At 37.4% G+C, this 24,063-nt stretch overlaps 1 protein-coding gene across 8 annotated transcripts in view; it reads left to right on the top strand.

Moving 5' to 3' along the window:
* The window catches only part of LOC104599730 (adenylyl cyclase), a 56,052-nt gene extending 33,627 nt beyond the window's left edge, over nucleotides 1-22,425 (top strand). For all 8 annotated transcript variants that reach the window (XM_010262399.3, XM_019198162.2, XM_019198161.2 and 5 more), the window contains 5 exons: nucleotides 9,390-9,511; nucleotides 14,117-14,205; nucleotides 19,039-19,098; nucleotides 20,459-20,563; nucleotides 21,784-22,425. In XM_010262399.3, coding sequence (XP_010260701.1) covers nucleotides 9,390-9,511; nucleotides 14,117-14,205; nucleotides 19,039-19,098; nucleotides 20,459-20,563; nucleotides 21,784-21,903 — 496 coding nt within the window. In that variant the 3' untranslated portion in view covers nucleotides 21,904-22,425. The remainder of the gene's footprint in view (nucleotides 1-9,389; nucleotides 9,512-14,116; nucleotides 14,206-19,038; nucleotides 19,099-20,458; nucleotides 20,564-21,783) is intronic.
* Nucleotides 22,426-24,063: the final 1,638 nt, after the last annotated feature.

Here is a 24,063-nt window from a genome sequence, read left to right as displayed (position 1 = left end):
CTTGAGTTTGACTCTGTTTCTCCTCAACTCCACTCTCCCTCTGAGGAGAAACGGGAAAATAGGGGAAATCTTCAAAGAAAGAGACATCCATAGAAACAAAGTATTTTTTTGACATAGGGTCAAAGCAACGATAGCCTTTCTCAAAAAGGGGATAACCAAGAAAAATACACAAAATAGCTTTGGGGTCAAGCTTACCACAAGTAGGAGAAAGATCATGAACAAAAAATTTACATCCAAAGACCCGCATAGGGATAGGAAACAGAGGAGCTTTAGGGAAGAGTAGCTGATGAGGGGACCCATATTCCAATACCCGAGATGGTGTTCTATTGATGACATGGGCAGCAGTCAGGACATCATCCACCCAAAATCTTTTGGGAACATTCATCTGTAACATTAATCCTCGAGCAACTTCAAGGAGATGTTGATTTTTCTCTTTGCGACCCTATTTTGTTGTGGGGTTTTGGCACATGAGCTCTTGTGTTGAGAGCCATAGGATGCAAAGAACTCTGTGATGTCTCCATGGAAGTATTCCTTAGCATTATCTGATTGAAATATTCGAATCTTGGATTGAAATTGAGTGTAAACCATACGCTGAAAGTCTTTTACAATTTTAGGTACTTCCTCCTGTGAATGCATAGGATAAACCCAAGTGTAGTGAGAGAAGTCATCAACAAGGGAAATAAAATACTTGTAACCATTCTCAGTTGGGATATTAACCGGTCCCCACACATCTGAATACAGAATGTGAAAAGGAAATTCTAATCTTTTTTTACGTAAAGGAATGAGGTTCTACAATGTTTACTCAGTTGACACACTTGACACTGGAAATCACTAATAGACACAGACTTAAACAAATATGGAAACAAAAACTTCAACGACTCAAAAGACACATGGCCCAAACGGTGGTGCCACAAAACAATCAGACTCTTACTCGACAGACTCAAAGACTCTGAAGCTATAAGACCAACTTTCTTCTCCAGCATGTAGAGACCATCCACCATGTTCCCTCTACCAATCATCCTCCCGGTAGCCAAATCCTAAAAAACACAAGAGTGTGGAAGAAAGGTTACTAAGCAATTCAAAGCATGAGTAGTATTATTGATGGATAACAAATTAATAGGTAACTTTGGAACATGTAGGACATTAGATAAGGGGAGGACAAAAGGCAAAGATATAGATCCTTGACCAGCAATGGAGGGGAAGAATCCATCTGCTAGCCTCACTTTATCTCTACCAGAGAGAAGAGAATATGTTTGAAATAAGGTTGACTTTACTAGTCATATGGTTGGATGCACCAGAATCAATAATCCATGGGGATTTCGGGTTATCAGTAGACACATGGAAAGCTGAGGCAGAATTACCTGAAGAGGAGGCAAAGGAAGTAGAAGGTGTGGGTCTAGAATCAGCATTGCGGAGAGCCCTACCATATTGCTCTAAGTGGTCACGGAAGGAATTGATAATATCTTCCTTTGGGTCAGAACAAGGGGGACAACTCTGAGAAGTACTTTGATGTTCATGAGATGCAAGGTTAGCCGAAGTAAACTTCTTCTGGTATGGCTTCTTGCTTGGTTCTTGTGCTGATTTCTTACCCAATTCCTGTGCCCGTTTTGGTTTCCCATTCAATTCCCAACAGGTTTCATGGGTGAGCCTAGATTTTTGACGATTGCACCATAGTTTGTCTTTATCATCTGTCTTTTTCTGATTTTCCCCTTTTCTTGGTGCCCCAGTGTTACCCCTTACAGCATGAGCAATAGTCTCCCCCTCAGGAGGGTTAATGGCAGATTTCCTACTCTCTTCAGACTGAACACGTGCATAAACCTCTTGGACAGATGGAAGGTCTTGCTGCCCAAAATCTGAACATGAATAGGTTCATACATTGGATTCAAACCCAGAAGGAAAGCGAACACCCTTTGTTGTGACACTAACTTTTTGTATGCTTTAGCATCCTTTTCACGTTCCCAATCAATGTTCTGATAATAGTCTAGTTCTTTCGAAACTGAAGTGAGAGCAGAATAATAGGTCGATAAGTTCCTTTCTCCCTGCTTACATGTCGAAGATTCTGCTTGTAGCTGGTAAATTCTAGCATAATGCCTCTGCTTTGAATAAGTTGCTTGCGCTTGATCCCATATTTCTTTTGCTGTCTCGGCCCACATAAAATTCTGTTTGACGGATGGTAACATGGATGTCAAAAGCCAGGACATAATCATGCAATTTTCTTGGTCCCACTTATCGTATTTGGCAGTACCAGCCCTAGGTTCCTTTATTTTCCCATTAATATATCCTGCCTTACCCCTGGCTGTGATATACAGCCGCATCTCCTTGGGGGTAATAGTCATTGGGAAATTCATGGAGTCATGACTACTACTCATTCCACCTTGATTCATGGTGGTTCCCGAAGTTACAAAATCTTCAGAATTCATAATTTCAGTCAATACACACCCACAAAGAGAAATTCACAGCCCTCACTCTAAGTGCAATCAGAACCCAATTTCAGCTTATGTAGAAATACACTTTGACAGAGCAAATAGGTCTCCAAGGTTAACAACTGCTGTACCAGTCAACCACAACAAGCTAATACACACCAGTGTAAAGGTCTGTCAAACATTCAGACCTCTTCCAGGCAATACCATCCACATAAAAAAGCATCAATGGAAGCTACTGCAGTACCCTGTCAATTTAACCAGGTCACTCATGACCTACAAGGTTTCAAACCTTACAGTTTTGGATCTACATATCCACAGAGAAGGGTCAAACACCCCTTACACCATTCGGTCAATGCAGAACTTAGCCTGTCCTTGGACTTACTGCCAAGAACCGAAGATACAAAGAAAAATATTCTTGCCCCTGTTCAGTACGAGCAACCTTTTTGAAGATTGCAACCCAGAAGTAATAAAAGGAAAGAAAAGAAAGCCACAGACCTCTAGAAGAAACTTCAATCAACCATCCACAGATTTCTGGAATTGCCTTCTTTTAGATTTCAGGCAAGTTCTGAGAGAAGAGGGGCCGAAGTGTTCTCAGGGCTGAGACGAGTTCGTTCCTGGTACTGTTCCTTCTCAGGGCTGAGACGAGTTCGTTCCTGGTACTGTTCCTTCTCAGGGCTGGGCCGAAATGTTCTCAGATGTGCTACGACCAGAGAGTGGATTTAGAGAGTATCTTCCTGCTCTGATACCATGTTTTCGGCTAGGAGAAGAAGAGAAGAAGATGAAGAAGGAGAAGAAGAAGAAGAGACGAAGGATGTGAGAGTCGAAGACAATCTTAGCTGGCTGCACCAGTTCTATTATATTAAATAGTAGGGCGACTAAACAAAATAAAATAAAAGGAAAAGGACAAGAATGCCCCTCTGCGGCATATAATACAAATTACATCAGACTCAAAGGTGGTAATTAGCTGGTTGCTAAACCAGCAGGAGGGGCCTTGGAGATTCTCTTATCAGCTCAATGAAATCAGGGTTATCCAATCACAGTTGGCCTATGTTTTCAGGTGGATTCCAAGAGATTTGAACTCAGTGGCAGATTCTCTAGCTAAATCTGGGGTGGATAGGGACTTTTTGTACAAGCAATATAGAGCTTCCTCTTTAATGGGTTGGGAAGATTTTTTTGGTTTTTGTTTTTTTCATCAATGCTGGATTAATGTATCTCTTATATATCCTTCCCTCCTTTTGTTAATGAAAGTTACCCTTTCTCAAAAACAATGAAATTTATACTTTTAACAAAAAGTAAATGTGATTACAATTTGTATATAATGATGATTTTCTTTAGGCTTTTACCCAACAAAATGGTCTGAACCTAAAGTAGTCTATAATTAAAAAGGCGCTCAGCCTACTTTTGTTTTACTTGGTGGTAATTACACTTAATCACAAGACAATTGAGCCCTACTGATAGTGAAATAAAATGCTTAAAGGTACATCAAGCACCATTGTTAGTTTAGTACTTGCGACCATTTTGTGTACCACATCCTCATATGGAAATTGTCCTAATATATTGTGTCATTAACTACCTATAGGCTTAGTTCATTAGAATTTCTGGAGATGATTGTCCATATTAGAGTGCAAAATTTCCAAAAGAGCTGCTATACACTTGCATTTATGAAACATGGCATTATGGCAAACTTTTTATTCAGTTGTAAAAAGATTGTAATCTTTTTCTTTCTTTTTTTTTTTTGAGATAAGGTAAGGTATTCATTCTTTCATTCAACTTGATTCACTGTGTACAAGTATAATCCTGTACATGAGACACTATACAAGCAATCTATTATCATTTGTTGCTCACCTACTAACAATTACAAAAACAACGTAGTAGGGTAGTAGGTTCAAAAAACTATGATGGGAAATGTTACTGAAATGATCTGTAGCTGTCAGCCATGAGTATATGCTTTTTTTTTTTATCAATAACAGAACCGTTTTTGATCAATAACAAGTACAACAGTAGGGAGAGGTAGACACTCTTAACTCTCCCCACAAGGAATAACAACATTACAAGATAGCCCAAAACATTTGATTCCTTCCCACCCTTTGTTTGGTAAGTTCAAGGCACATCTTTTAACCTACTGCAGTCTCACTTCCATTCCTTGAATAATCCACCTAAATTTCCTTTTTTCATTAATGAAGCTCCACAAGACATCATCCTCATTCTCTAGCCAGCCTATTGCCAATTTTGAATCTCCTTCAATGATCAACCTGCACATGTTCAGTTCCTTAGTCTGTTTGCATCCTCCATAGCAGCCAAAATCTCTGCTTGAAGTGAATCCCCCACACCAATTGGGCCTGAAAACAAGGCAATAACTTTGCCATCCTAATTCGTGAGGACTCCTCCAACACCTGAAGGGCCGGGGTTTTCTTCACTGCTACCATCAAAGTTCAACTCGATGAATCCAAGAGCTGGAGGTCTCCACAGTGGAAGGGAAACAACTTTGCTAGGAGCTGAAGCTTCCACTTCCTTCCAATTATTTATCAATGCCATTGTAGAAACATCAGTAAAAGGCTCCATAGATTTCACCCACTGCACCACTCGTGTAAACCATATTCAAGCATGTAAACCCTCAATCTCTTTTTTCCTCAATTGCATTGCTTCAAATAGCTAACGTGATATAAAACATTTTGCATTCTTGATTCTATGAGCTGCCTTTGTAGCAAGCCCCTGGAGGCAAATCCAAACAAGTCTATGTTAGTCTTAAATTCTTAATCCCTATTCTAAAAAAAGGATTTTATAATTTTAATTTCCTTTTAAGAAAATATTTTATTAGGATGAATGGATGAACAACATTAGCAAATAGGGGGTTCTTGAAGCTTTGGTCAGCAAGCGAAGTGAGCAAAAAAGAACAAAAAATGCACTTTGCCTATGCACTTAGTAGCAAGCCCCCTTTTTTGATGAGTAAAAGAAATTTTGTTAATTCAGAAACTGATTTAGAATTGTAAATTCATACAGCATACCATGTAGATGCACGAACTGCAGCCTCTCTAAATAGCTCACAAGTAAACTAGCAATAAATTACATAAATCACAGGTGAGCCCAAAACAATTCTTCCCTATTTACCCCTCGTGCCTGTTCGTTTCCTCTTAACTCTTATCTCTTAAGAGGAATTCTTTTAACTTTAAGAGAAAAATGGCTGTTCATTTCCTCTTATCTCTTATCTCTTAAAGTGCAATCATACAATTTTTTGTTTTCCAATGGTACTCCCCAAAAGACACACAAAAACTCTAATATATGGGGTCAAACTAGATATTTGATAATTTTCAGAATTCAGAATTCAGAGTTCAGAACAACATTTTCTGTATTCAGAGTTCAGTGGAAAGAAAAGTTCACCAATACCAATATACCTCTTAATGTAATTATTGCGCTTTCAGATATCAGACTTCAGAGCAAACGAACAGGCCCTTATGGCTAACACATTAGCCAAAGCATTTGTTGGTCTCCCCACCCACTGTATGGAAACCGACATATTCCTTGTCAGCCATTAAATTTCTTAGTTTCATTCTTGTAGCACCATATAGTATCCTCGGGTTTTTCAGCTGGCCCACCACCACCTTGGGATCCCCTTCAATGATTAAACACTCTACCCCCAATTGGTTTGCAAATTGCACCCCTTGTACAACAGCTAATAGCTCTTCCCTAACAGAATCTCCAACTTTTATTGGTCTGAGTAGAGCAGTACCACCTGTCCAATCTCATTCCTCAGAACATCCCCCATTCTGATAACCCTGGATTGCCCAAGTTACTTCCATCAAAGTTATGCTTCAATGGGCCTTCAGGCGGAAAGGGACCACCTTGTAACTATCTTATTCTATGGAAGAACACCTCACTACTGCTGTCCAGTTTCTCCAAAGGTCATCATATGAGAATTTATGAAAAATTTCCAAAGTCTTCAGCCATGGTATTTGCCCTATTCAACACATAGTTCTTTAGTTTCTGCCTACTCCCTTTCCTTCCTTGAAATATTCTAGCATTCCTCAAGGGTCTTAGTAGCAAGCCCCTTGAGGCAAGCCCAAACAAGTCCATGTTAGTGTCTTAAATTCTTAATCCCTACATGAAAAATATAATAATTTTAATTTCCTTTTAAGAAGATATTTTATTAGGATGAATGAATGAACAACATTAGCAAATAGGGGGTTCTTGAAGCTTTGATGAGCGAGTGAAGTGGGCAAAAAAGAACAAAAAATGTACCTCACCTGTGCACTTAGATGCGCTTTAAACCACTGGGGATTCTACAAATACAATCGAGTGGCTGGAGAGAAAGATGGCAGACATTGGAGGCTGGCTCATTACCTGATTGAGGCTAGAGACATCTTAGCTCTAAGGATAGCAAATCTGTTGTGGATTCCTAGGGAAGTGAATGTAATAGCAGAATTGCAGATAGCCTTACAGAATCTTCTGCTCATTTAAACCATTTGTATAGTGATCAGCACCTACCAGTGTAATTTCTGAGGCAGTTTCTCTGTTCTTTATTTCTTCTGTACATTTCCTCATGTACTCGTTTTTTTTTCTTTTGTTCTTAGAAGGCAATTAAAATTATAAAATCCTTCTTTTTTTGTATAGGGATTAAGAATTTAAGACACTTACATGGAATTGTTTGGTTTTGCCTCAAGGGGCTTGGTTGGGGTTCTGGGGCAGACGGGCAGTGCCCCTGGCCCAGTCACTAGGTTCAAAAAAAGTGCAAACAATAAAAAGTCGCATGCCTGGGCTGAAGCGCAAGGCACACCAGGCGACACCTGGGTGCACTAGGTGTGTGCCTTTTGAAAGTGCTGCACTTGGGGCCTAGGTGAGGCGTATACTTTATGCACCTTGCTTGTGCGCCTAGGCATGCCTTTTAAATCACTGGTCAGACATCTGTCAAGTGCTACTGACCACATCAAAAAAGCCACCTTGTATGGTATATGAGCGCCAGACTTCCTTTTTATGGGAAATTTATATTTTTTTTTGATGAATTTTATGGGAAATTTATATTTGAACTATCAGTTAGCTTCACACACAAAGATTTGTAGAGAATATATCTGACCCGATCTGGATGTGGGGCAGTTCTATTTATAAGACTGCAATCTATAGTTTTCAAGGTGCCAAGATGAACCTAGGCGACAAGGGAGCGCCTAGTTGCCTAGGTGCCCCACCTAGACATCACTTAGTGTCTAAAAAGGATAGAAAAACAAGGGGCTGATCCCCTGTTTCTCTTGTAGGAAAAGAAGTAAAACGGCCAAAAGTAACATGGAAAATATGGGGTGAAGCCCCTATTCTTGTCTTTCAAAAATGAAACCACAAAAGGGAAGACTCAAAAATGGTGAAGGGGTGGAGCTCCTGTTTTAGTTCTAGAAATAGGAGAAAGAAGAAGGGAGGACCCCCTGTTTTAGTTGCAGAAATAGGAAGAATAAGAAGGGCTGGAGCCCTTGTTTTTGTTCCAAAAGAAGAAAAAGAAGGGCTGGAGCCCCTGTTTTTGTTCCAGAAAAAGGAAGAAGGGGCGGGGCCCCTGTTTTTTTTCCAGAAGAAAAATACCTTCTGCGCATAGTTTTCAAGGCGTCTAGGCAATTCTGGGCGACACTGGGGCGCCTAGGCGACAAAAATTTTATAATATAAAAAACTGACTTTTGGCTAGTTTCCTAGTTTCATATACCATTCAGCATGTATGTTAATTGGAAAAATAGCAATTCTCAGCAATGTGAGGAGGAAATTTAAGTGGCTGGTGCAAGAGATGGAAGTTAAGATTAGTTGGGTTAAAAGATCGGCTAATTCTTTTGCTGATGGATTAGCTAAACAAGGGGTGGAGAGGGAATCAATGTTTTGGGCTCAGATGTAATTTTATTGCTTCTCTTTTTTTTTTTCTTTTCTTTTCTTGAGGGCTCATGTTGTAATTGGAAGAGAAGAAAGTTTGTCTTCCTCTTTGTAATTATTCTTATGCTGAATTAATGAATTTGTTATTGATAAAAAAAAGCAATTCTCTTTATTAAGAACATTAAATTTCCTCTAGATACGTGGCTAATGATCACATCTAAAAGATAAAAATCTTTTACATATATTAATTTCATTATTTTCAAAAATAATACTACTATAATATGTATTTAATAGAGCAAATTCATATTAATTAGCAGCTAAAGAAGGTTATTAACTTTATATGATAATCATTCAAGATGGAAAGTAAAATAGAAAAAAAAACAAGGATGGAGTTTCTGTTTTATTTAATTAGAGAGAGAGAACAGAAAAAAAGAACTTTATTATTCTATTCTTTCTTTCCTCTTTCTTTCTTTCTTTTTCTCTTCTCAAAATCCTTTGATCTTTTAAATTTCAATAGTAAAACATTAAAACAAAGTATAATCGATATATATAGAGCATATAATAAAATGTATTAACACATACATTAATAAGATACAGCAATATAAATGATACTATAAAAGGCGCCCGCCTTGTCATTTTTGTCACCTAGGCGGGTGCCTAGTTGCCTAGAAGGACACCTAGTTGCTAAAAGTCAAGGTGTTTGGGCGAGGTGCCCAGCCAAAGCCGCCTAGTCACCTAGGCGATTGGTTGGTGTTCCTTGCTTAAGACTTCGAACTCTGTATCACTCAAACCCTGTTAGTCTTCTTCGGTTCTCAACTTTTGAATATCTCACTCAGAACCCTAATAAAATAAGCAGCTTGAAATAAAAGATGTTATTTTGTGAACAAAATAATAGAATGATACAGTGCATCATGCCTATATTAATATTATATACTAAAGTATAAAAACACATGAAAACATTATAAACTTTGTATAAGTGGTATATAAGCCACTTGGTGTTTGGTCGAGGCGAGCCCTAAAAAGTGACTAGACACCTAGGCGTCACCTTGACAACTATGCTGTAATCTATTACTATATGTTATTGTTGTAATTGATCTGCATTATGATTTCATATTTCACTTGCCCCGATTTCAGCATTTGTTACAATACGAACAATTGGGAGTTGATCTCAAAGTACTCAAAAAAGTTTATCAAGGCTGGGGTGAAACTGCGCCGAACCACGTTTGACACTTGGATGGAATTTGCTGCCAAAAGAGGTTCTCTATAACATCTCTCTTTTTACCTATTCGTATTTAAAGGAAAGAAATCTTTTTTTTTTTTTTTTTGATAAGTTAAAGGAAAGGAAAGGAATCATTGAAACAAACTCCTAATAGAAATACTGATTTAACATTTCATTGTGCACGGAACAGTATATTTTGTTGTTATTTATTGTATTATGTAACCTGCAGTCAATCTTAAGTGCAACGGAACAAGAATAAAATAAACAAGAAAAGAAAAGAGAAGAGAAGAAAAAATAGGAGAGGAGAAGAGAACAGAGAGAACGATGGGGCTCAGAGTCAGTTTCCTTATCTATGCTCAGGTTGTATCTATAAAAGGAAACTGTCTACAAGTCTAATGACCAGAATACCCCTACTTAAGTAATCTGTAGTAAATGGACAAAACTACCCTTTATTCTTTATACATTTATATTTCTAAGACTCCAAATCATTCTGGAGCGTAGATATCATATAACTCCATCTTGTTACATATGTAATCCATTCTGACTTAAGCTCTTAGTAAACAGGTTGGCCAACTGGTCTTTGAACTTGACAAAAGGAGTGGATATATCACCAATAGATAGAATGGATTTTATTAATCAAAGTAGTATCTAGTACAAGCATCCCTAGGACAGGTGCGAGATGTGACCTCTCCTCTCATAAATATAGCAATATCAGCTTACAAATGAGCCCAATACAACATATCCCTATTCACCCCTTGCTTGGCTAGAATATCCAAAAAAAACATTAGCAGTCCTCTCCTAATACACTCAGAGTTGTATTTCTTGTTAGGCATTTGAATTTCCTATTCCATTGCTGTAACTGCAAATAACAGATTCTGGATCTTTCAACCGCCCCACTTTGATCATAGAGTCACCTTTGATCTTTCAACCACTCCACTTCAATATGCTTTTCTCATAAAACACAGGATTGGATGCAGTATGTGCAGCAGGCATAGTTGTCAAGGCAATGCCTAGGCGACTAGGTGCCCTTGGAGGCTTGCCTCGCTTAACCGCCAAGCAGTTTTGTACATTGTGTTATAAAATACTTTTATATTCTTAATTTCTTGAGATTATAATTATAAAGTAGACATTATTAAACTAAAATATTCATTTTGTGTTCTTATGTACTAATTTTTTTTTATTATTTTCTTATTTGTTAGGGTTTAATCAACACAAGCATTGCTAAATGCTGTATTTTTCTTCTTATACTTTTACTATAACAAAATAGGGGTTCAGCCCCCTTATTTTTTGAATTTTCTTTTCTTTTTTCTTTTTCTTATGATTATGTTGATTTTCTATACTTTAACATGAATTTTGTACTTATGAAAATTATGGATAATTATTAAGGGCATATGGTTATGGAACCTAGGGAACTACCCTAGGATATATATTTTTTTACTTAAAAAAATGCATCGCCTAGGCAACAAGGCGCTCCCTTGTCGCCTAGCCTCGCCTTGGTGCCTTGAAAACTATGGCAGCAGCCTGATTATCAAATGATTATTAATAGGTACAATAATTGGTACCCCAATCTCACAAAGAAGATGCTTTAGCCATATTATCTCACAAGTAGTATGTTTCATGGCTCTGTATTCTTCTTTGTATTAGTCCTTGCTACACATTATATTTCTGGCTTTTCCAAGTGACAAGGTTTTCCAAGGAATGTGCAATATCTTGTGATAAATCTTCTATCAAGTGGTGGTCCAGCCCATTTGCATCTGTTTATCCTTCAAACTACAAGCTACTCTTCTTCTTATATAATGATCTGCATCATGGAGCAACTTTTAAATAGCACAAAATTCTGAACTGCCTCAACTAACATCACATTCAATTGCTGATCGGTACTTTTAGATTCTCTTTCCAGATGACCTCATCAAACTGAAAGAAAGAAGAGAAAATGAAGGGAAAATGCTGCTTGGTTCTTATTCCAAGGTTTATATAAGGAAGAAAGCTTATTGAACAAGACTTGGCAGGTGAAGGAGTTGGAAAAATCTAGGACCAGTCTCTTACAAGAAAACGGACAGTTGATGAAAAGAATACATTTGTAACAGTTATGGAGGGAAGGTTCGTGGAGGCAGGTCGTTGGAGAACAAATCTGAAGGTTGAAGCTAAGGACTTCCTGTTTGAGAAAGCGGAAGTTAGAGGAAAGCTGAGCTTGAAGATAAGGGTAGGAAGGAGGGCTACGGTTGTGTTGAGTGGGTTAGAAGCTGTAGAATGGCTTCAGATCTTTGTGGAAGGAACGAGTTCAAAAGGCTAACAAATTAACTGGCAAGAGTTTGGAACTGAAGAAGGTAAGAAATATGTAGTTGAAAGTAAGAATGCCAAGGAAGGAATCTTATTCAGCTTTGGTTGAGTTTTTTGGTAGAGGAAAGGAATAGTTTGCGTGCTTCCCAGAAGGAAGACATGGTCAAGGCTGGAGGGATATTAGCAGTTTGCCTAAGGAGTTAGTGAACCTTGGAGTGACAGCTACAATGAAGAGTCCAACAAGGGAGGAAGGGGTTAATCAGAGGTTTAGTATGTCTATAACCCTAGAACAGGAGCCCATGGTCTTGGTGAAGTCTAATGGATAGTGTAGGTTGATGGGTCTTTTGCAGAAGGAAGAGTGGGATAGCAAGTTTTTAATTCAGGCAGAGGAACATATTACCGATAGGAGGGTAGTTGCCTAGTTGCCTTAGTTGCCTAGGCGATGGATTTTTTTAAGTAAAACCATATATCCTAGGGTAGTTCCCTAGGTTCCATAACCATCTTTCCTTAATAATTATCCATAATTTTCATAAGAGAAGTATAAATTTCATGTTTTTAAGTTTAGAAAATCAACATTTTATGAGAAGAAAAGGAACAAAGGAAAGAAATTCAAAAAATATAGGGGCTGAGCCCCTACTTTTGTTATAGGAAAAGAAGAAAAGAAAAGGTGGAAAAAGAAGAAGATCTGTAAAAAGAAAATGTGTTGATTAGACAAAATTTTAAGTTCTTCCCTTGCTTATTGGTTCAGGTTCTGAAATCTTTGAGGATTCAATCTAGGATCAAACTTGGATCAAACTTTGATACAATAGGCTCCGTTAGGGTGTATTGTATTGTATCTTTGGCGCCCCAATACACATGTTTACAGGTGTTTTCAGGAACCCATTTTTTGGAATAATATATATATATATATATATATATATATATATATATTTAAAAATGAAATTGGAAACCAAAGAAATAAAAAAAAATAGGGGGAGTATCGTTATAAGTACTGATACACCTCCACCGATACACAGAGGTGTATCGATACTTTGAACCATGGGTTCAATACAGCAGTTAGCAATGTTTGTGTTGATTAAACCCTAACAAATAAGAAAATAATAAAAAGAAATTAGTACATAAACACATAAAATGAGTATTCTAGTTTAATAATGCCTTTTTTTATAATTATAATGTCAAAAAATAAAAAATATAAAAGTATTTTATAACATAGTGCACAAAACTACTTGGCGACTGGGCGAGGCGAGCCTCCAAGGGCACCTGCCTAGGCGTCACCTTGACAACTATGATTGTAACCCCCTTTGACAAATACAAAGCCTTGGTAGATTTTGGGGAGAACAAAGTAGACATCTTAACTATTAATTTTCAGACTGTTTTAGGATTTGTTACAATCTTCAGATGAAATCCTCTCTCTAACTCTTAAGGAGTTCTTTGTTGAAAGATGGGGTACTGATGCATATAATAGTCTTGCCTTTTCATCTTTGGAGGCAAGAAGTAGGAGAATCCATAGCATTGATGTGTGGAGGGTGATTGGATGGAGCCTATTGGGGAGATATCCACTCTGCAGCTCTTCTTGTAAGCAGAGCGAAGCCTGGAGATAAAACTGGAGGGTTGTTTTTGTCAGTGTTTTGAACATTGGACCGGACAGGCCAGTCGGACCGGTTGAACCATGACCCGGGCACTTGACTGGTTCAGCTATACCCCAATAACCGCACTTAATCAAAAACCGGTGAAAGCTGGCTAATCGGCCAGTTTAACTAGAAAACCGGTGAACCGGTCCTGATTTTATGAAACTGCCCGGGTCCTTAACAATTGAAATTTTAAAATTTGTTTAGTAAGATTTGAACCCATGCCCTCTAATTTCTACAGATTGCTTACTTACCATTAGTCCACCTCTTTACTTTGCATTAATTAATGACTCTTTATTGTACATATTACATTATTATACATGTATTTTAAAGAAAATGTAAATTAAGAGGCTTGAACCCTAGTCATTTGCTTTAAATAAGAAACTTGCCATCTATCTACCATATTTAAATATATTAAAACTTAAAAGTTATAAAATATATTATATATAATATTTATATGACCCATAGTATATATCCATATGCCACATCATCATGGTTTGACCTCCAATTTGACCCCGGTTGAACCTCTGACCTTTTTGGGCAGTGCATAATGATTATTCTCAGATCTTGTAAAATAAACTTCAGAAGTACTCCTGCTTTTGCTTTTTCTTTGAATTTACTTGTACACATGAGTCATTGACAGGTCTATGGCTATAATGATGAGAACCTACTAATGATTATATTTAATTATAGTCAGTCACTTATTTCTCCATTATGAAATTTCTCTTCTCAAGGTGATGCTGAGTCAATATGGAAGATTGAGGAGCTAAGATCAAATTTGATGAAGCAGCACACAGTTGTCAGTGGATTTTCTTGTGCTAAGGTAATATTCTCTTTTAGGTGAGGCATGATAAGGAATGCAGACATTGATGCAAATAACTAGGATAGAAATCTTGAATTCAGGTGACATACTGGTGTCCTGTCCATTTTATGGACACCATGTATCAAATTATAGTTTTTTTACAAAGTACTAATCTTATAAAATTCAATCTTTGATTGCTTGGTTGAAAGTCTTGTTGGATGTAATAATGACAACTACCTTCTTGGTGACCTGTGGGAATAAATTCCTTATTTTGTTCCATAATTTCCTTTTACTTGTTCGGTATTGATAGATATGCTCTTAGTATTTTCTACTATCTAAACAAGTCGGTTGAATTTAACTTTTCTTGGAATGGTGTATAACCACTAATAGAAGTGTTTCAGTAGAAAATTAATTGTTAGTGACTTTTTATTGGGAGCAAGTAGAAGTGGATTTATTTTAAGCATACCTTTATCTCTGTTGGATGATGAACAGTGGTTCATGCTATGGGTGTTTTCTCATGTGTTTGGGATAAGTGATGCATGAATAAGGTATTTGCTATTAGTTATTTTGATTACATTGGTGGATGGTGCCCTTATTTATTTGCACTGGTCATAGATGAATTGACTAACTAAACATATTCAGGACTGGAGGAGGTCCCATCGTGCAGGTTGTTTGCTGATAACATTGTTTTAAGGGTTAATTACTTAAATATACCCTGTGGTTTCCAAAACTACTTAAGTCTATCTTCTAGAGTGGCCCCACTTGAAAGAAATAGGCTCTCTGTTAGTGAAACGTTTTGGGATGTTTGCACGTCATACCACTTGTATATTATATTTATTAAATTTCCAATTTTACCCTCATTTTCTTTTTTTCCTGCTCCTAGCTGACCAGTAGAGCTGTTTTCTTTGTATCAATATCTAGTTTCTGAAAATCCTTAACATAGAAAAAAGTGGGGCAGAAGCTGCAGAACTATCGAAAAAAACCTGTAGATGTCGATTGTGCCTATCTGCTGCTGCTGCAACAAGTTGCTTAAGATGTCAATCTTGACCAGTTAGTGACGTACAACAGAATTGATATATTTCTGTACATGTGTGCCTATTTTACAGTGACAACATATAATTTGAAACTTAAATCTATCTAATACAATGAATAGAGGTTAGCTTGAACATGTATCTGTTGTAGTTGATGCGTGAATAGCTTGAGAGTCTTTTGGTGGCTTATCAGTGTCATGGTGGTGTTCTGTTCAGTGATTGAGCAGAACTCAGTTTCTGCTGTGTTCGCTGGCTGCAGTGGAGCAGGAGAAAGAGAGGAAGAGGGGAATGGGAGGAGCGGAGACCGAAGAAGGAGAATGAGGGCCGGAGGGGTAGAAGAGAAGGGAGGAGGAAAACAAAGGGAACTGGTGTTTCTCTGCTCAGTGGTTGAGCAGAGCTCAGTTTCTGCTGTGCTTGTGAGCTGCAGTGGAGGAGGAGAGAGAGAGGGGAAGAGGGGAAGGGAGGAGGCAGAAGGCAGGGAAAGAGAGGGAGATACCTTTTTTTGTGCTTTTTTCAGGGAGTGGGCAATTGAAACCAGTAGCAGAGCCTATATGTTTTTGAAAATTTGAAAAATAATTAAGGGCATGCTTGTCCTTTAATTAATTCCGTCAATCTTAACAGAAGAATGCTATGACCTGGTATATTGAAGTAGTTTAGTGAAACCCTTGTTTTAACTTTTAACTGATGAAACTAATGAATGATTAAATGAAACATTAGGGGAAATGCCTTAGAAACAAGAGGTTTTAAAATAAGTAGGACTAAAACAAAATATATGATATTAAATTTAATAATAATAATAGGAGTGTAAATCAGGGTGTACTTATGATTGGAGACCAATGATAACTTACTGTGACCTTTTCTGGTACCTTGGTTCAATAATCATAACAGGGGGGGGGATTGAGGAGGATGTTGCACATGGAATTAGAGCAGGATGGGCAAAATAAAGAGGTGTGTCCAGAGTTTTATGTGATAGGAAAATGCCATTTAGATTAAAAAGGAAATTCTATGAAACAATTGTAAGGTGAGCTATGTTGTATGGAGCTGTATTGGGCAGTCAAGAAATAACAGTCCAAAACATGAGTACAGCAGAAATGCGTATACAGAGATGGATGAGTGGAAAAAAATAGAAAGGATAGGATCGGAAATGAAATCATTTGAAGGAACCTAGGAATAACTCCAATTGGTGATAAAACTGGCCATTGCCTGGCCAGTTTCTAGGCCGAATGTTTTGACTGTCTGGGTCACTGACGACTTTGAAACATTGCTCCAAAGTTTGGCAATAAATTTCATATTAAAGTATAGAAAATCAACATATTCATGAGAAGAAAAGGAAGAAGGAAAATAAAATTCAAAAAAATTGGGGCTGAACCCTTATTTTTGTTATAGGAAAAGAAGAAAATAAAAAAGTATTGGTAGTAGTAGTAGAAGAAGAATATATGGAAGAGGAAAATGTGCTGATTAGATAAAATTTTAAGTTTTTCCTTATTGGTTTAGGTTTTTAAGTCTTTGAGGGTTCAATACAGCATTTAGCAATGTTTGTGTTGATTAAACCCTAATAAACAAGAAAATAATAAAAAGAAATTAGTATATAAACACAAAAAATGATTATTTTAGTTTAATAATGCCTATTTTATAATTATAATCTCAAAAAAGAATAAATAAAAAAGTATTTTATAGTAGGAAGTAGAAAACTGCTTGGCGTTTAGGCTAGGTGAGCCTCAAAGGGCGCCTTGTCGCCTTGACAACTATGCAAAGAGGTGCCTATCTAGTTTCAAGCACAAGGGTTTAATTTGAAAATTTGACCATGTAAAATTCAATTATAAAAAAAAAGACCATGTAAAACTTGCTTGTCGAAGAGAACTCTTTTAAGACCACATTCATTAACAAAAAGATTGAAATTTCTCGTAGCAGTTGTAATTGTTAATGGGGGTTATTTGTTTCTCGAGAATCTGATGACATTCAAGTCACCTCCTATATGCCATGGCCCCTTCTATAAACCCTTAATAGCATAAACTCTTCCCAAAAGGCTATTTTCTCCCTCTTAGTGTTAGGCTTATACACACAAGTCAAGACCAACTGAAATCAATCCTCAATATTTCTCAACATTACTGATACTAAATATCTTCCAATCAATTCCTCATTCTGCATTTCTTCATTATTCTACAATGTGCTGATAACTTCTTGATGCTGATCCCCAGGTGGTGCAAAGGCCCATCTTACTTGTTTTGTAGTCCAAAAGCTTCTCACCCACCTTTTCTCCAGGTCTTCCAACTTTGACTCTAGTATTAATGCAATCCATGGCCTCTCCATAGGACATCTTTCATTGCTTTCCTTCTAGCATTCCCTAATCCTCTAACAACATTCCAGTTTATAATCCTGATGTTAACTCTTTTGTTGTTACCTCACTCAAGAATGACTTCCCCCTCCTCTCTGCCTCCCTTTCTCCCACTGCAATCCTTATTCATCACATTTGAGCTTCTCCACTTTACTCTTCTTCTGTTTCTTAGTCTGCTTTTTTCCTATACCTATTTGTGCCTATCCTTTGGTTCCCTCTCCCTTCTTTTGTCATTCGACTTTACCTCCAGGATATGTACCTCTGGTATTGGAGCCTTGCCCTCCTCTCCGTTGGCCCTATACACCCCTGTCTCCGCCTTGATCAACTTACTAAAATTTTCTTTTATTAGCTTCTAATTAACTTCTCCTCCCCTTTCATTTTCAAATCACCTGCTTGTTCCTCTGTGTAGCATTCAAACTCTTCAAAGACTGGCACAAACTGGTGTCCTGGCATCCTGTTTATCTGGGCAGATATCAATGAAAGCAGTAGGGTTTAGAATCAAAACAAGTATCTTTGGTAACAGTTATTATCTTGACAAACTGAAGGAGAGTGAGTGGCCAAGAGATGATTTGAATGGTTTCATTAGGACTGTTATTAACTACATCCTTATCCAGCTTTTCTGCTCTATCATAGATCTGTTTGCTCCTGGGTCACGTCTATTGGTTAATTTCTCATAATAATCCGTACACTGTTGACTGATGACAGGTGTTGAAATCTGTCCTGCTTGCCTTTTGGGGCACTGAGAAGGGGCTTGCCTCCAAATTACGTAGACCCTGTTGAGGTTCCTTATGATTTGAATTGACTTTTGTCTCCCTTTAGTGCCAATGAAGCCCCCACCCGCTTTGAAATAGGGTTTTTTATTGTTCAGTCCACCCCAGAAATCTGAGCCCCACCGTACAGGTGGGATGAATCCTGACCGTGGGTTGATGCCAAATCCACAGGCAGGGTGCGGTTTATAGGGGGGCTACTAGTAGACTAGGAGGGGGCTGTAATTTCAGATTTCTGAGGTGGAGTACTGTCTACTTATCCCTTTGAAATAATCTATGTTCATGATTATGATTCTGGATCCTTAGGTAACAATATTAAATGCCCTAGACTCCATTGTTGTCATTGTTAAGAAAATGTGTTCTAGACACAAGGTGAAGAGGAGAATTTTGTTTCTAAGAGGAGAAGAAAAGGTTCTTGGTACAGTATTGACATAAAATTGACCATTACCCAATGCTAGTCCTGGTTATTGGGGATCTTGTGAAGAGTGGAATGGGTTTGAACCTAACGCCTGTTATTTATTTATTTATTTTTTTATTTTGAGTGTGTTACAGCCACGACTTTGAGTAAAATAATAACATACAGAATGTGGAAGTTAGAAGGAACTTATTTCCTTATTTCCTTTTTCTTCCTCCCCACCCCCACCCCCTCTGTTTTTAGTTCTCCTTTTGGGATAACTATATTCTTTTGCAGAAGTGTATAAGTTTTGTTTACTTCGTGCAGGGCTTTCTTCTTGAGCATAAACCAGAGTGTGCTGCTGCCATCATCCATACCCTCAGTCAGGTGACTATTATTTTTCATATGATTTAAACTATAAGACCTAAATTGTTAGGGGGCATAGTGTGTATGAACTAGTTCATTGATATATAGTTTGAAAGTTGGTTTGCTTAGGATTGAGATACATGGCAATTAAAGGGTTGCTGGAATTTAGAGCTGTAAATAAAAATTCTACTATTGGTGAGAATTTTCTTTCCTATTGTCCTCTCACATATGTGAAGAATGAACATTCCAAGTGAGATCAGGTAGGATTCTCTCTCTTATCTCTATTGGTTAAGGCTCATTTTTGAGCTGAATAACTAAAGACCATAGAATGCCATAGATTGATCTAACTTGAATAGCCTTCTATATGAACTTGAATAATTTTGTAGATTGACCCAAAAAAAGAAAAGAATATGAAATATGATTTATTATATCATTTGTAATGAAAGAAAATAAAAATATATCAAGTTAGAAGCCTACTACTTGTGAAGAAGTTTTTTCCCCCTCTCAAATTTCACAAACTATGTACTGTAAATCCAGATTTGAACTAGGTAGTCATGATTGGTATTGTTGGAAATAGAATTGTACTGCCCTCTTCCAAATAAATAAATAAAAAGACGGGCTGAACCATGCAACTGTGTATTGATTTAAGTTTTGGTTTTACACTTGAGCTCCTATTTTGGGTGCACAAGCCATTCTGGGTGGGGGGAGTTGAAGGCAGGATTTGTTTCCAGGTCATTGGAAATTACTTCTGTTGACATTACCAGATGAGCTAGCTGGCACTTTTAGCTTTTAGTGCCTTGTGCATATACCTTTTTTCTGCCCAATTGGCAATTTTAATATAAGCCTTTTAGTTGGAGAAAGACCAGTGCCTCCAATAAGGTGTCATTAAATATGGTACTTATGAATCACAAAAGGATAAATGTTAAGGAACTCTAACCCCCTACATGTTATCACAAAAGTCTTGTTTACCTTTTGCTCTTAAATGATTTGGAGGTTCTGTAGCTTTCTTTTTTTTGTTTTTTGTTTTAATTGATTGATATATAGAGGTTCCATATCATAACTATCAAAAAAAAAAAAAGAGGTTCCATATCTTATAGCACCACACCTCCACAGAAACAGTCTTTGGTTGCACTGTGATGCACCTATAAGTAGCAGATTTCAAGTTAAAACATCGAACTCCACACACATGAATTTAATTGATGTACTAAGAATTTTGAGAATTTGTTTTTTGGTTGTTTGGCTTACATATGATATGATTTGGAGAGAAATAAGGAAGATAGTGCTGAAAACATTTAACTTATATCCTTTCACAGTTTCACTACCAGTATCATTTCTTCTGTTGCAAAAACTTGGATGCATTGCTAATTTGTACTGCCTACAGAATTTTCCTGACAAAAAGAAACCTGATGTTGCTAATGAACTTGAGAAGTTGGTAAGCAAGTGGCCTTTGGAGGTTATCAAGCATCAAAAGAAGGAAGAAAGGAAGGTATGGTTTTTGACAGATTATATTGCAGTTTTAGGCTGAGAAGGGGTATGTTTACATAAGATCTCAATGTGAAACCCATGTATAACAAGCAGTGCTTTGAAAGGTATTATGCTTATGCCTTGAGGTGAGACTCAACTACAACTAAAATGCCTTTAGGTTCAACCTTGAGGTTCGATCATATGGAACATGCTTATGCATCTAGATGCCTTGTGTGAACAACATGTTCTTCATACATCAAAGTAGGGGTTTAATCAAAAGGCTGGATTAAAGAATAAAGATCAATTCCAACTTCCAAGTTCCGTGCGTGCTTGTGATTTGTTTAAATGTTTTAGTTTTTCTAAAACCCTTTTGATTTACATTCAGAGTTCTCTAATGGATGCATTTATTTTTTATTTTTGAAGATATTAAGATTTTGTAGCCTTTGTTTATATGATGATTAATCCATTTATACATTCTTCTTTATCAAGGATTTAATCCTTTTTGGTACACTTGCATCATGTTTTTTTCCCCCTTGAAAGAATGATATCTCATGGGGCTTCTCAAGGCTTGCACCTCATACATAAGAAGATCCTAGTACCCCATTTCAATGCCATATCTGTTAAACCTGTACTTTAAGCTCAGTTTGGAAAGAGTACAAATACAAATATGTACAGTACAAATAGATACAAAATAATACTAAATACCAGGTTATGCACTCTACATATTCGAATTTGTACTCTTTCCAAACTGAGCCTTAAGGTAAAATTCTTCTGGTCTAAGTCTTGACATTTTAACTTATGATTGGCTTATGGGATAGCAGGGGAATTGTCAGGTTCAAGGGCGTGGAGGGATTTCCCTGAAATTTTGGCTCCATCCCTTGGTTATTGTATTCCTTGAGAAATGTGCTGTGTTGAAACAACTCTATTACAGAGTCTTCTCAACTCATCGGTTAACTCCCTTGTTTTCCTTTAAGTCGGCCAATTTTCCATTATGATATCAACAATAAGACACCCTAAGGTCATGGTTATGTTTGGTTTCCCTCTATCGTTTCTTTCAACTCTTTTTGTTTTTCATTTGACCTGATGTCTTCCCACTTTGGATCAGCCAACTGTACTCAATAAAATGCCTTGAGAGTTTCATAAACTCCAAGTTCTCCATTCTATTATGTGTAGGATATCGTGTTTTATATTTCCCCCCTTCACTCATATCATATAACATGCTTTTTTCCTCATGTTTTCCAGGCATTAGCAAGTTCCTTGAGAAGTGATATCTCCATAATGGTTAATGGCCTATTGAAGATGGGTTTAGAGGTGGGGATAAATTTGGAAGACCTAAACAAGAAAGAAGCCATTCCATGCTGACTTGTTGAAGCTGGTGGGCATTGGAGACCACATCCAGCAGAAACTGAGAAAATATGTTTTGTATTTAGCCATAACTAGATGCGAATGAGCAGTCCAATAGTGGTCTATTATCTTGGGACCTTATTCCCTAGGCCTTGGTATCATCCTCTGATCACTACCGAATTTTGTTTACCTTCTAGATTGCCTTTTATTTCTTGGAACCAGTACATTTTATTTAGTGTTAGCCATTCTTATCTTCATAATTTTGCAATTGGTAATTTGGTGTCTTGGCGGAGAGAGCAACTTTCAGTTAGACAGACAAGGCAAGAATAACATTTTCGGAACGCCGATTTAATGCGGCGCTAAAAGTGGTTTAGACAGCAGAGCATTTGATTGATGCAATGCCTTGAAACGATCTCAGAAACGTAAGCTACTTTGTCTCAGTAGGATTTGGCTCCGAAAGAGCGATTGTATATGGTTATAATCCTGTAACATTGGTTTGATAATGGTTAATTATTGAAGCAGTTTTAGAACTTTGTTCAATTTCTCTTTTCATCATCATCGTCAGACCAGAACTTTGCAATCTCTACGCTTATGTCCAACACTTTTCTTCATTTTAATTTTATGCTTTGCCTGCATTTTCTACAACTTTTGGGAAAAAATTGTAGAAACCATTTTGGGGTATGTGGCGGTTTTGGGTATTGTCTGGTTCCTATGATCAAATCTACAATAGTTGAGTATGACGTTAAATATTGGTTTAAGATGGACATGGATTCGGTTTGTTATGGCCGAATTAAGAATGCCATAAGACTCGTGCCTTAATTTTGCTAAATAAAGTGAACCGACCCAATAAACCGGTTAGTTCGAATTGGGACTTTAACCAAGCCAAAACTTTAGCAAGTGAACCGGTCAATAAAATGACTCAGCCCTGTAAAGCGGTTAGTACGGACCATTCATTGGTATTTTACACTTGATTGTAATGCAATATATTTGGATAATTGAACTGATCGTTAACTCAGCCCAGACCCAGTTAATCGGTTAGTTCGAATGGTCATTGGGACTTTCAAATTGTAAGTAGATCTGGCTTAGTTGAACCAAGTTGAAAGAGGAGAGTTGATTAAGCTGAAATCTGTGACAACCTAACTCAAACCAACCTCTTAGCAAAATGTTACATGATAATTTCCCCCTCTAATTTGCTCCTAACCGGCTATCCCGATACCTACATATATACACTATCTATGTTTTCTTCATTACACCATCTGTGCTTCTTCACTACACTGTCTGTGTTTCAGTAATCCGTTGTCCACTTGATTCAACTCTGTTTACACCTTCTTCAATACCTCCATTCCTAGCTAGTTGTGTCACCATGACTAGGCTTCTTTCTAGCTTGTTCATTCAACTTCTTGAAGACATAAAATGTAAAGTAGCTGGGATTGCTTCAATTCTACTGGGTTCGTACACATACTACCCGATGCATATGAGCAGTTAATTCCCTGTCTCAAAGGGCAGGTGTGGCCGTGTGGGAGAATTTTCCCTTCACTCTGTTTGTGGTTATGATGTCTGCCATGGGATCGTTGATGGCAGAAACTCTGGTCACTGCTTACTTCAAGAGGTTGCATTTCACACTTATGCCACCCCTGGGCCTTTGCATGGCTCCGATGATTCTACTGCTCCTGATCTTCTCCGGCATTTTGTCACGTGACTCACGTCTCAGGTCAGTTAGTTTGTTGTAGAAGTTATTCAAACTGAAACTGTTATATCTGTTTTCTTTGGGTGTTGTGTTTTACCATGTGTTCTGCTATTTTGGGTTCTGGAATTGGGAATATTGGTACACTCAGTAATTATAGGTATTTCATCAAAATTTTTGAGGGTATGGGGCTTGGTGGATGTATTACCCAGGTATCAATTTTAGTGACAATTGTTTAACTTAATTGTTAATTGTTCTTCCACCCATGATTAATACATTCTTTGCAAAAACTCAAATGGGTCATATTTAAAACCCATTTTTATTTTATACACGGTTTCTCTCCCTCTCCCTCCCCCCCCCCCCTCTTTCTCTCTCCCATTTTTTTTTTTAATATTTAGAAGCATTTCTGCAGGACTGCACCTTTCCAAACTAAATAAAATTTTAACCAAAATAATCTTCCGATCAAAAAAGAAAGAGGGGAAGAAAATTTGCCC

The sequence above is a fragment of the Nelumbo nucifera genome, chromosome 7 (genome assembly GCF_055504915.1).
Source record: "Nelumbo nucifera cultivar China Antique chromosome 7, China Antique-T2T, whole genome shotgun sequence".
Taxonomy (NCBI): Eukaryota; Viridiplantae; Streptophyta; class Magnoliopsida; order Proteales; family Nelumbonaceae; genus Nelumbo; species Nelumbo nucifera.
The sequence above is the reverse complement of the archived record's forward strand: the minus strand, read 5'-3'. Positions and strand labels throughout refer to the sequence as shown.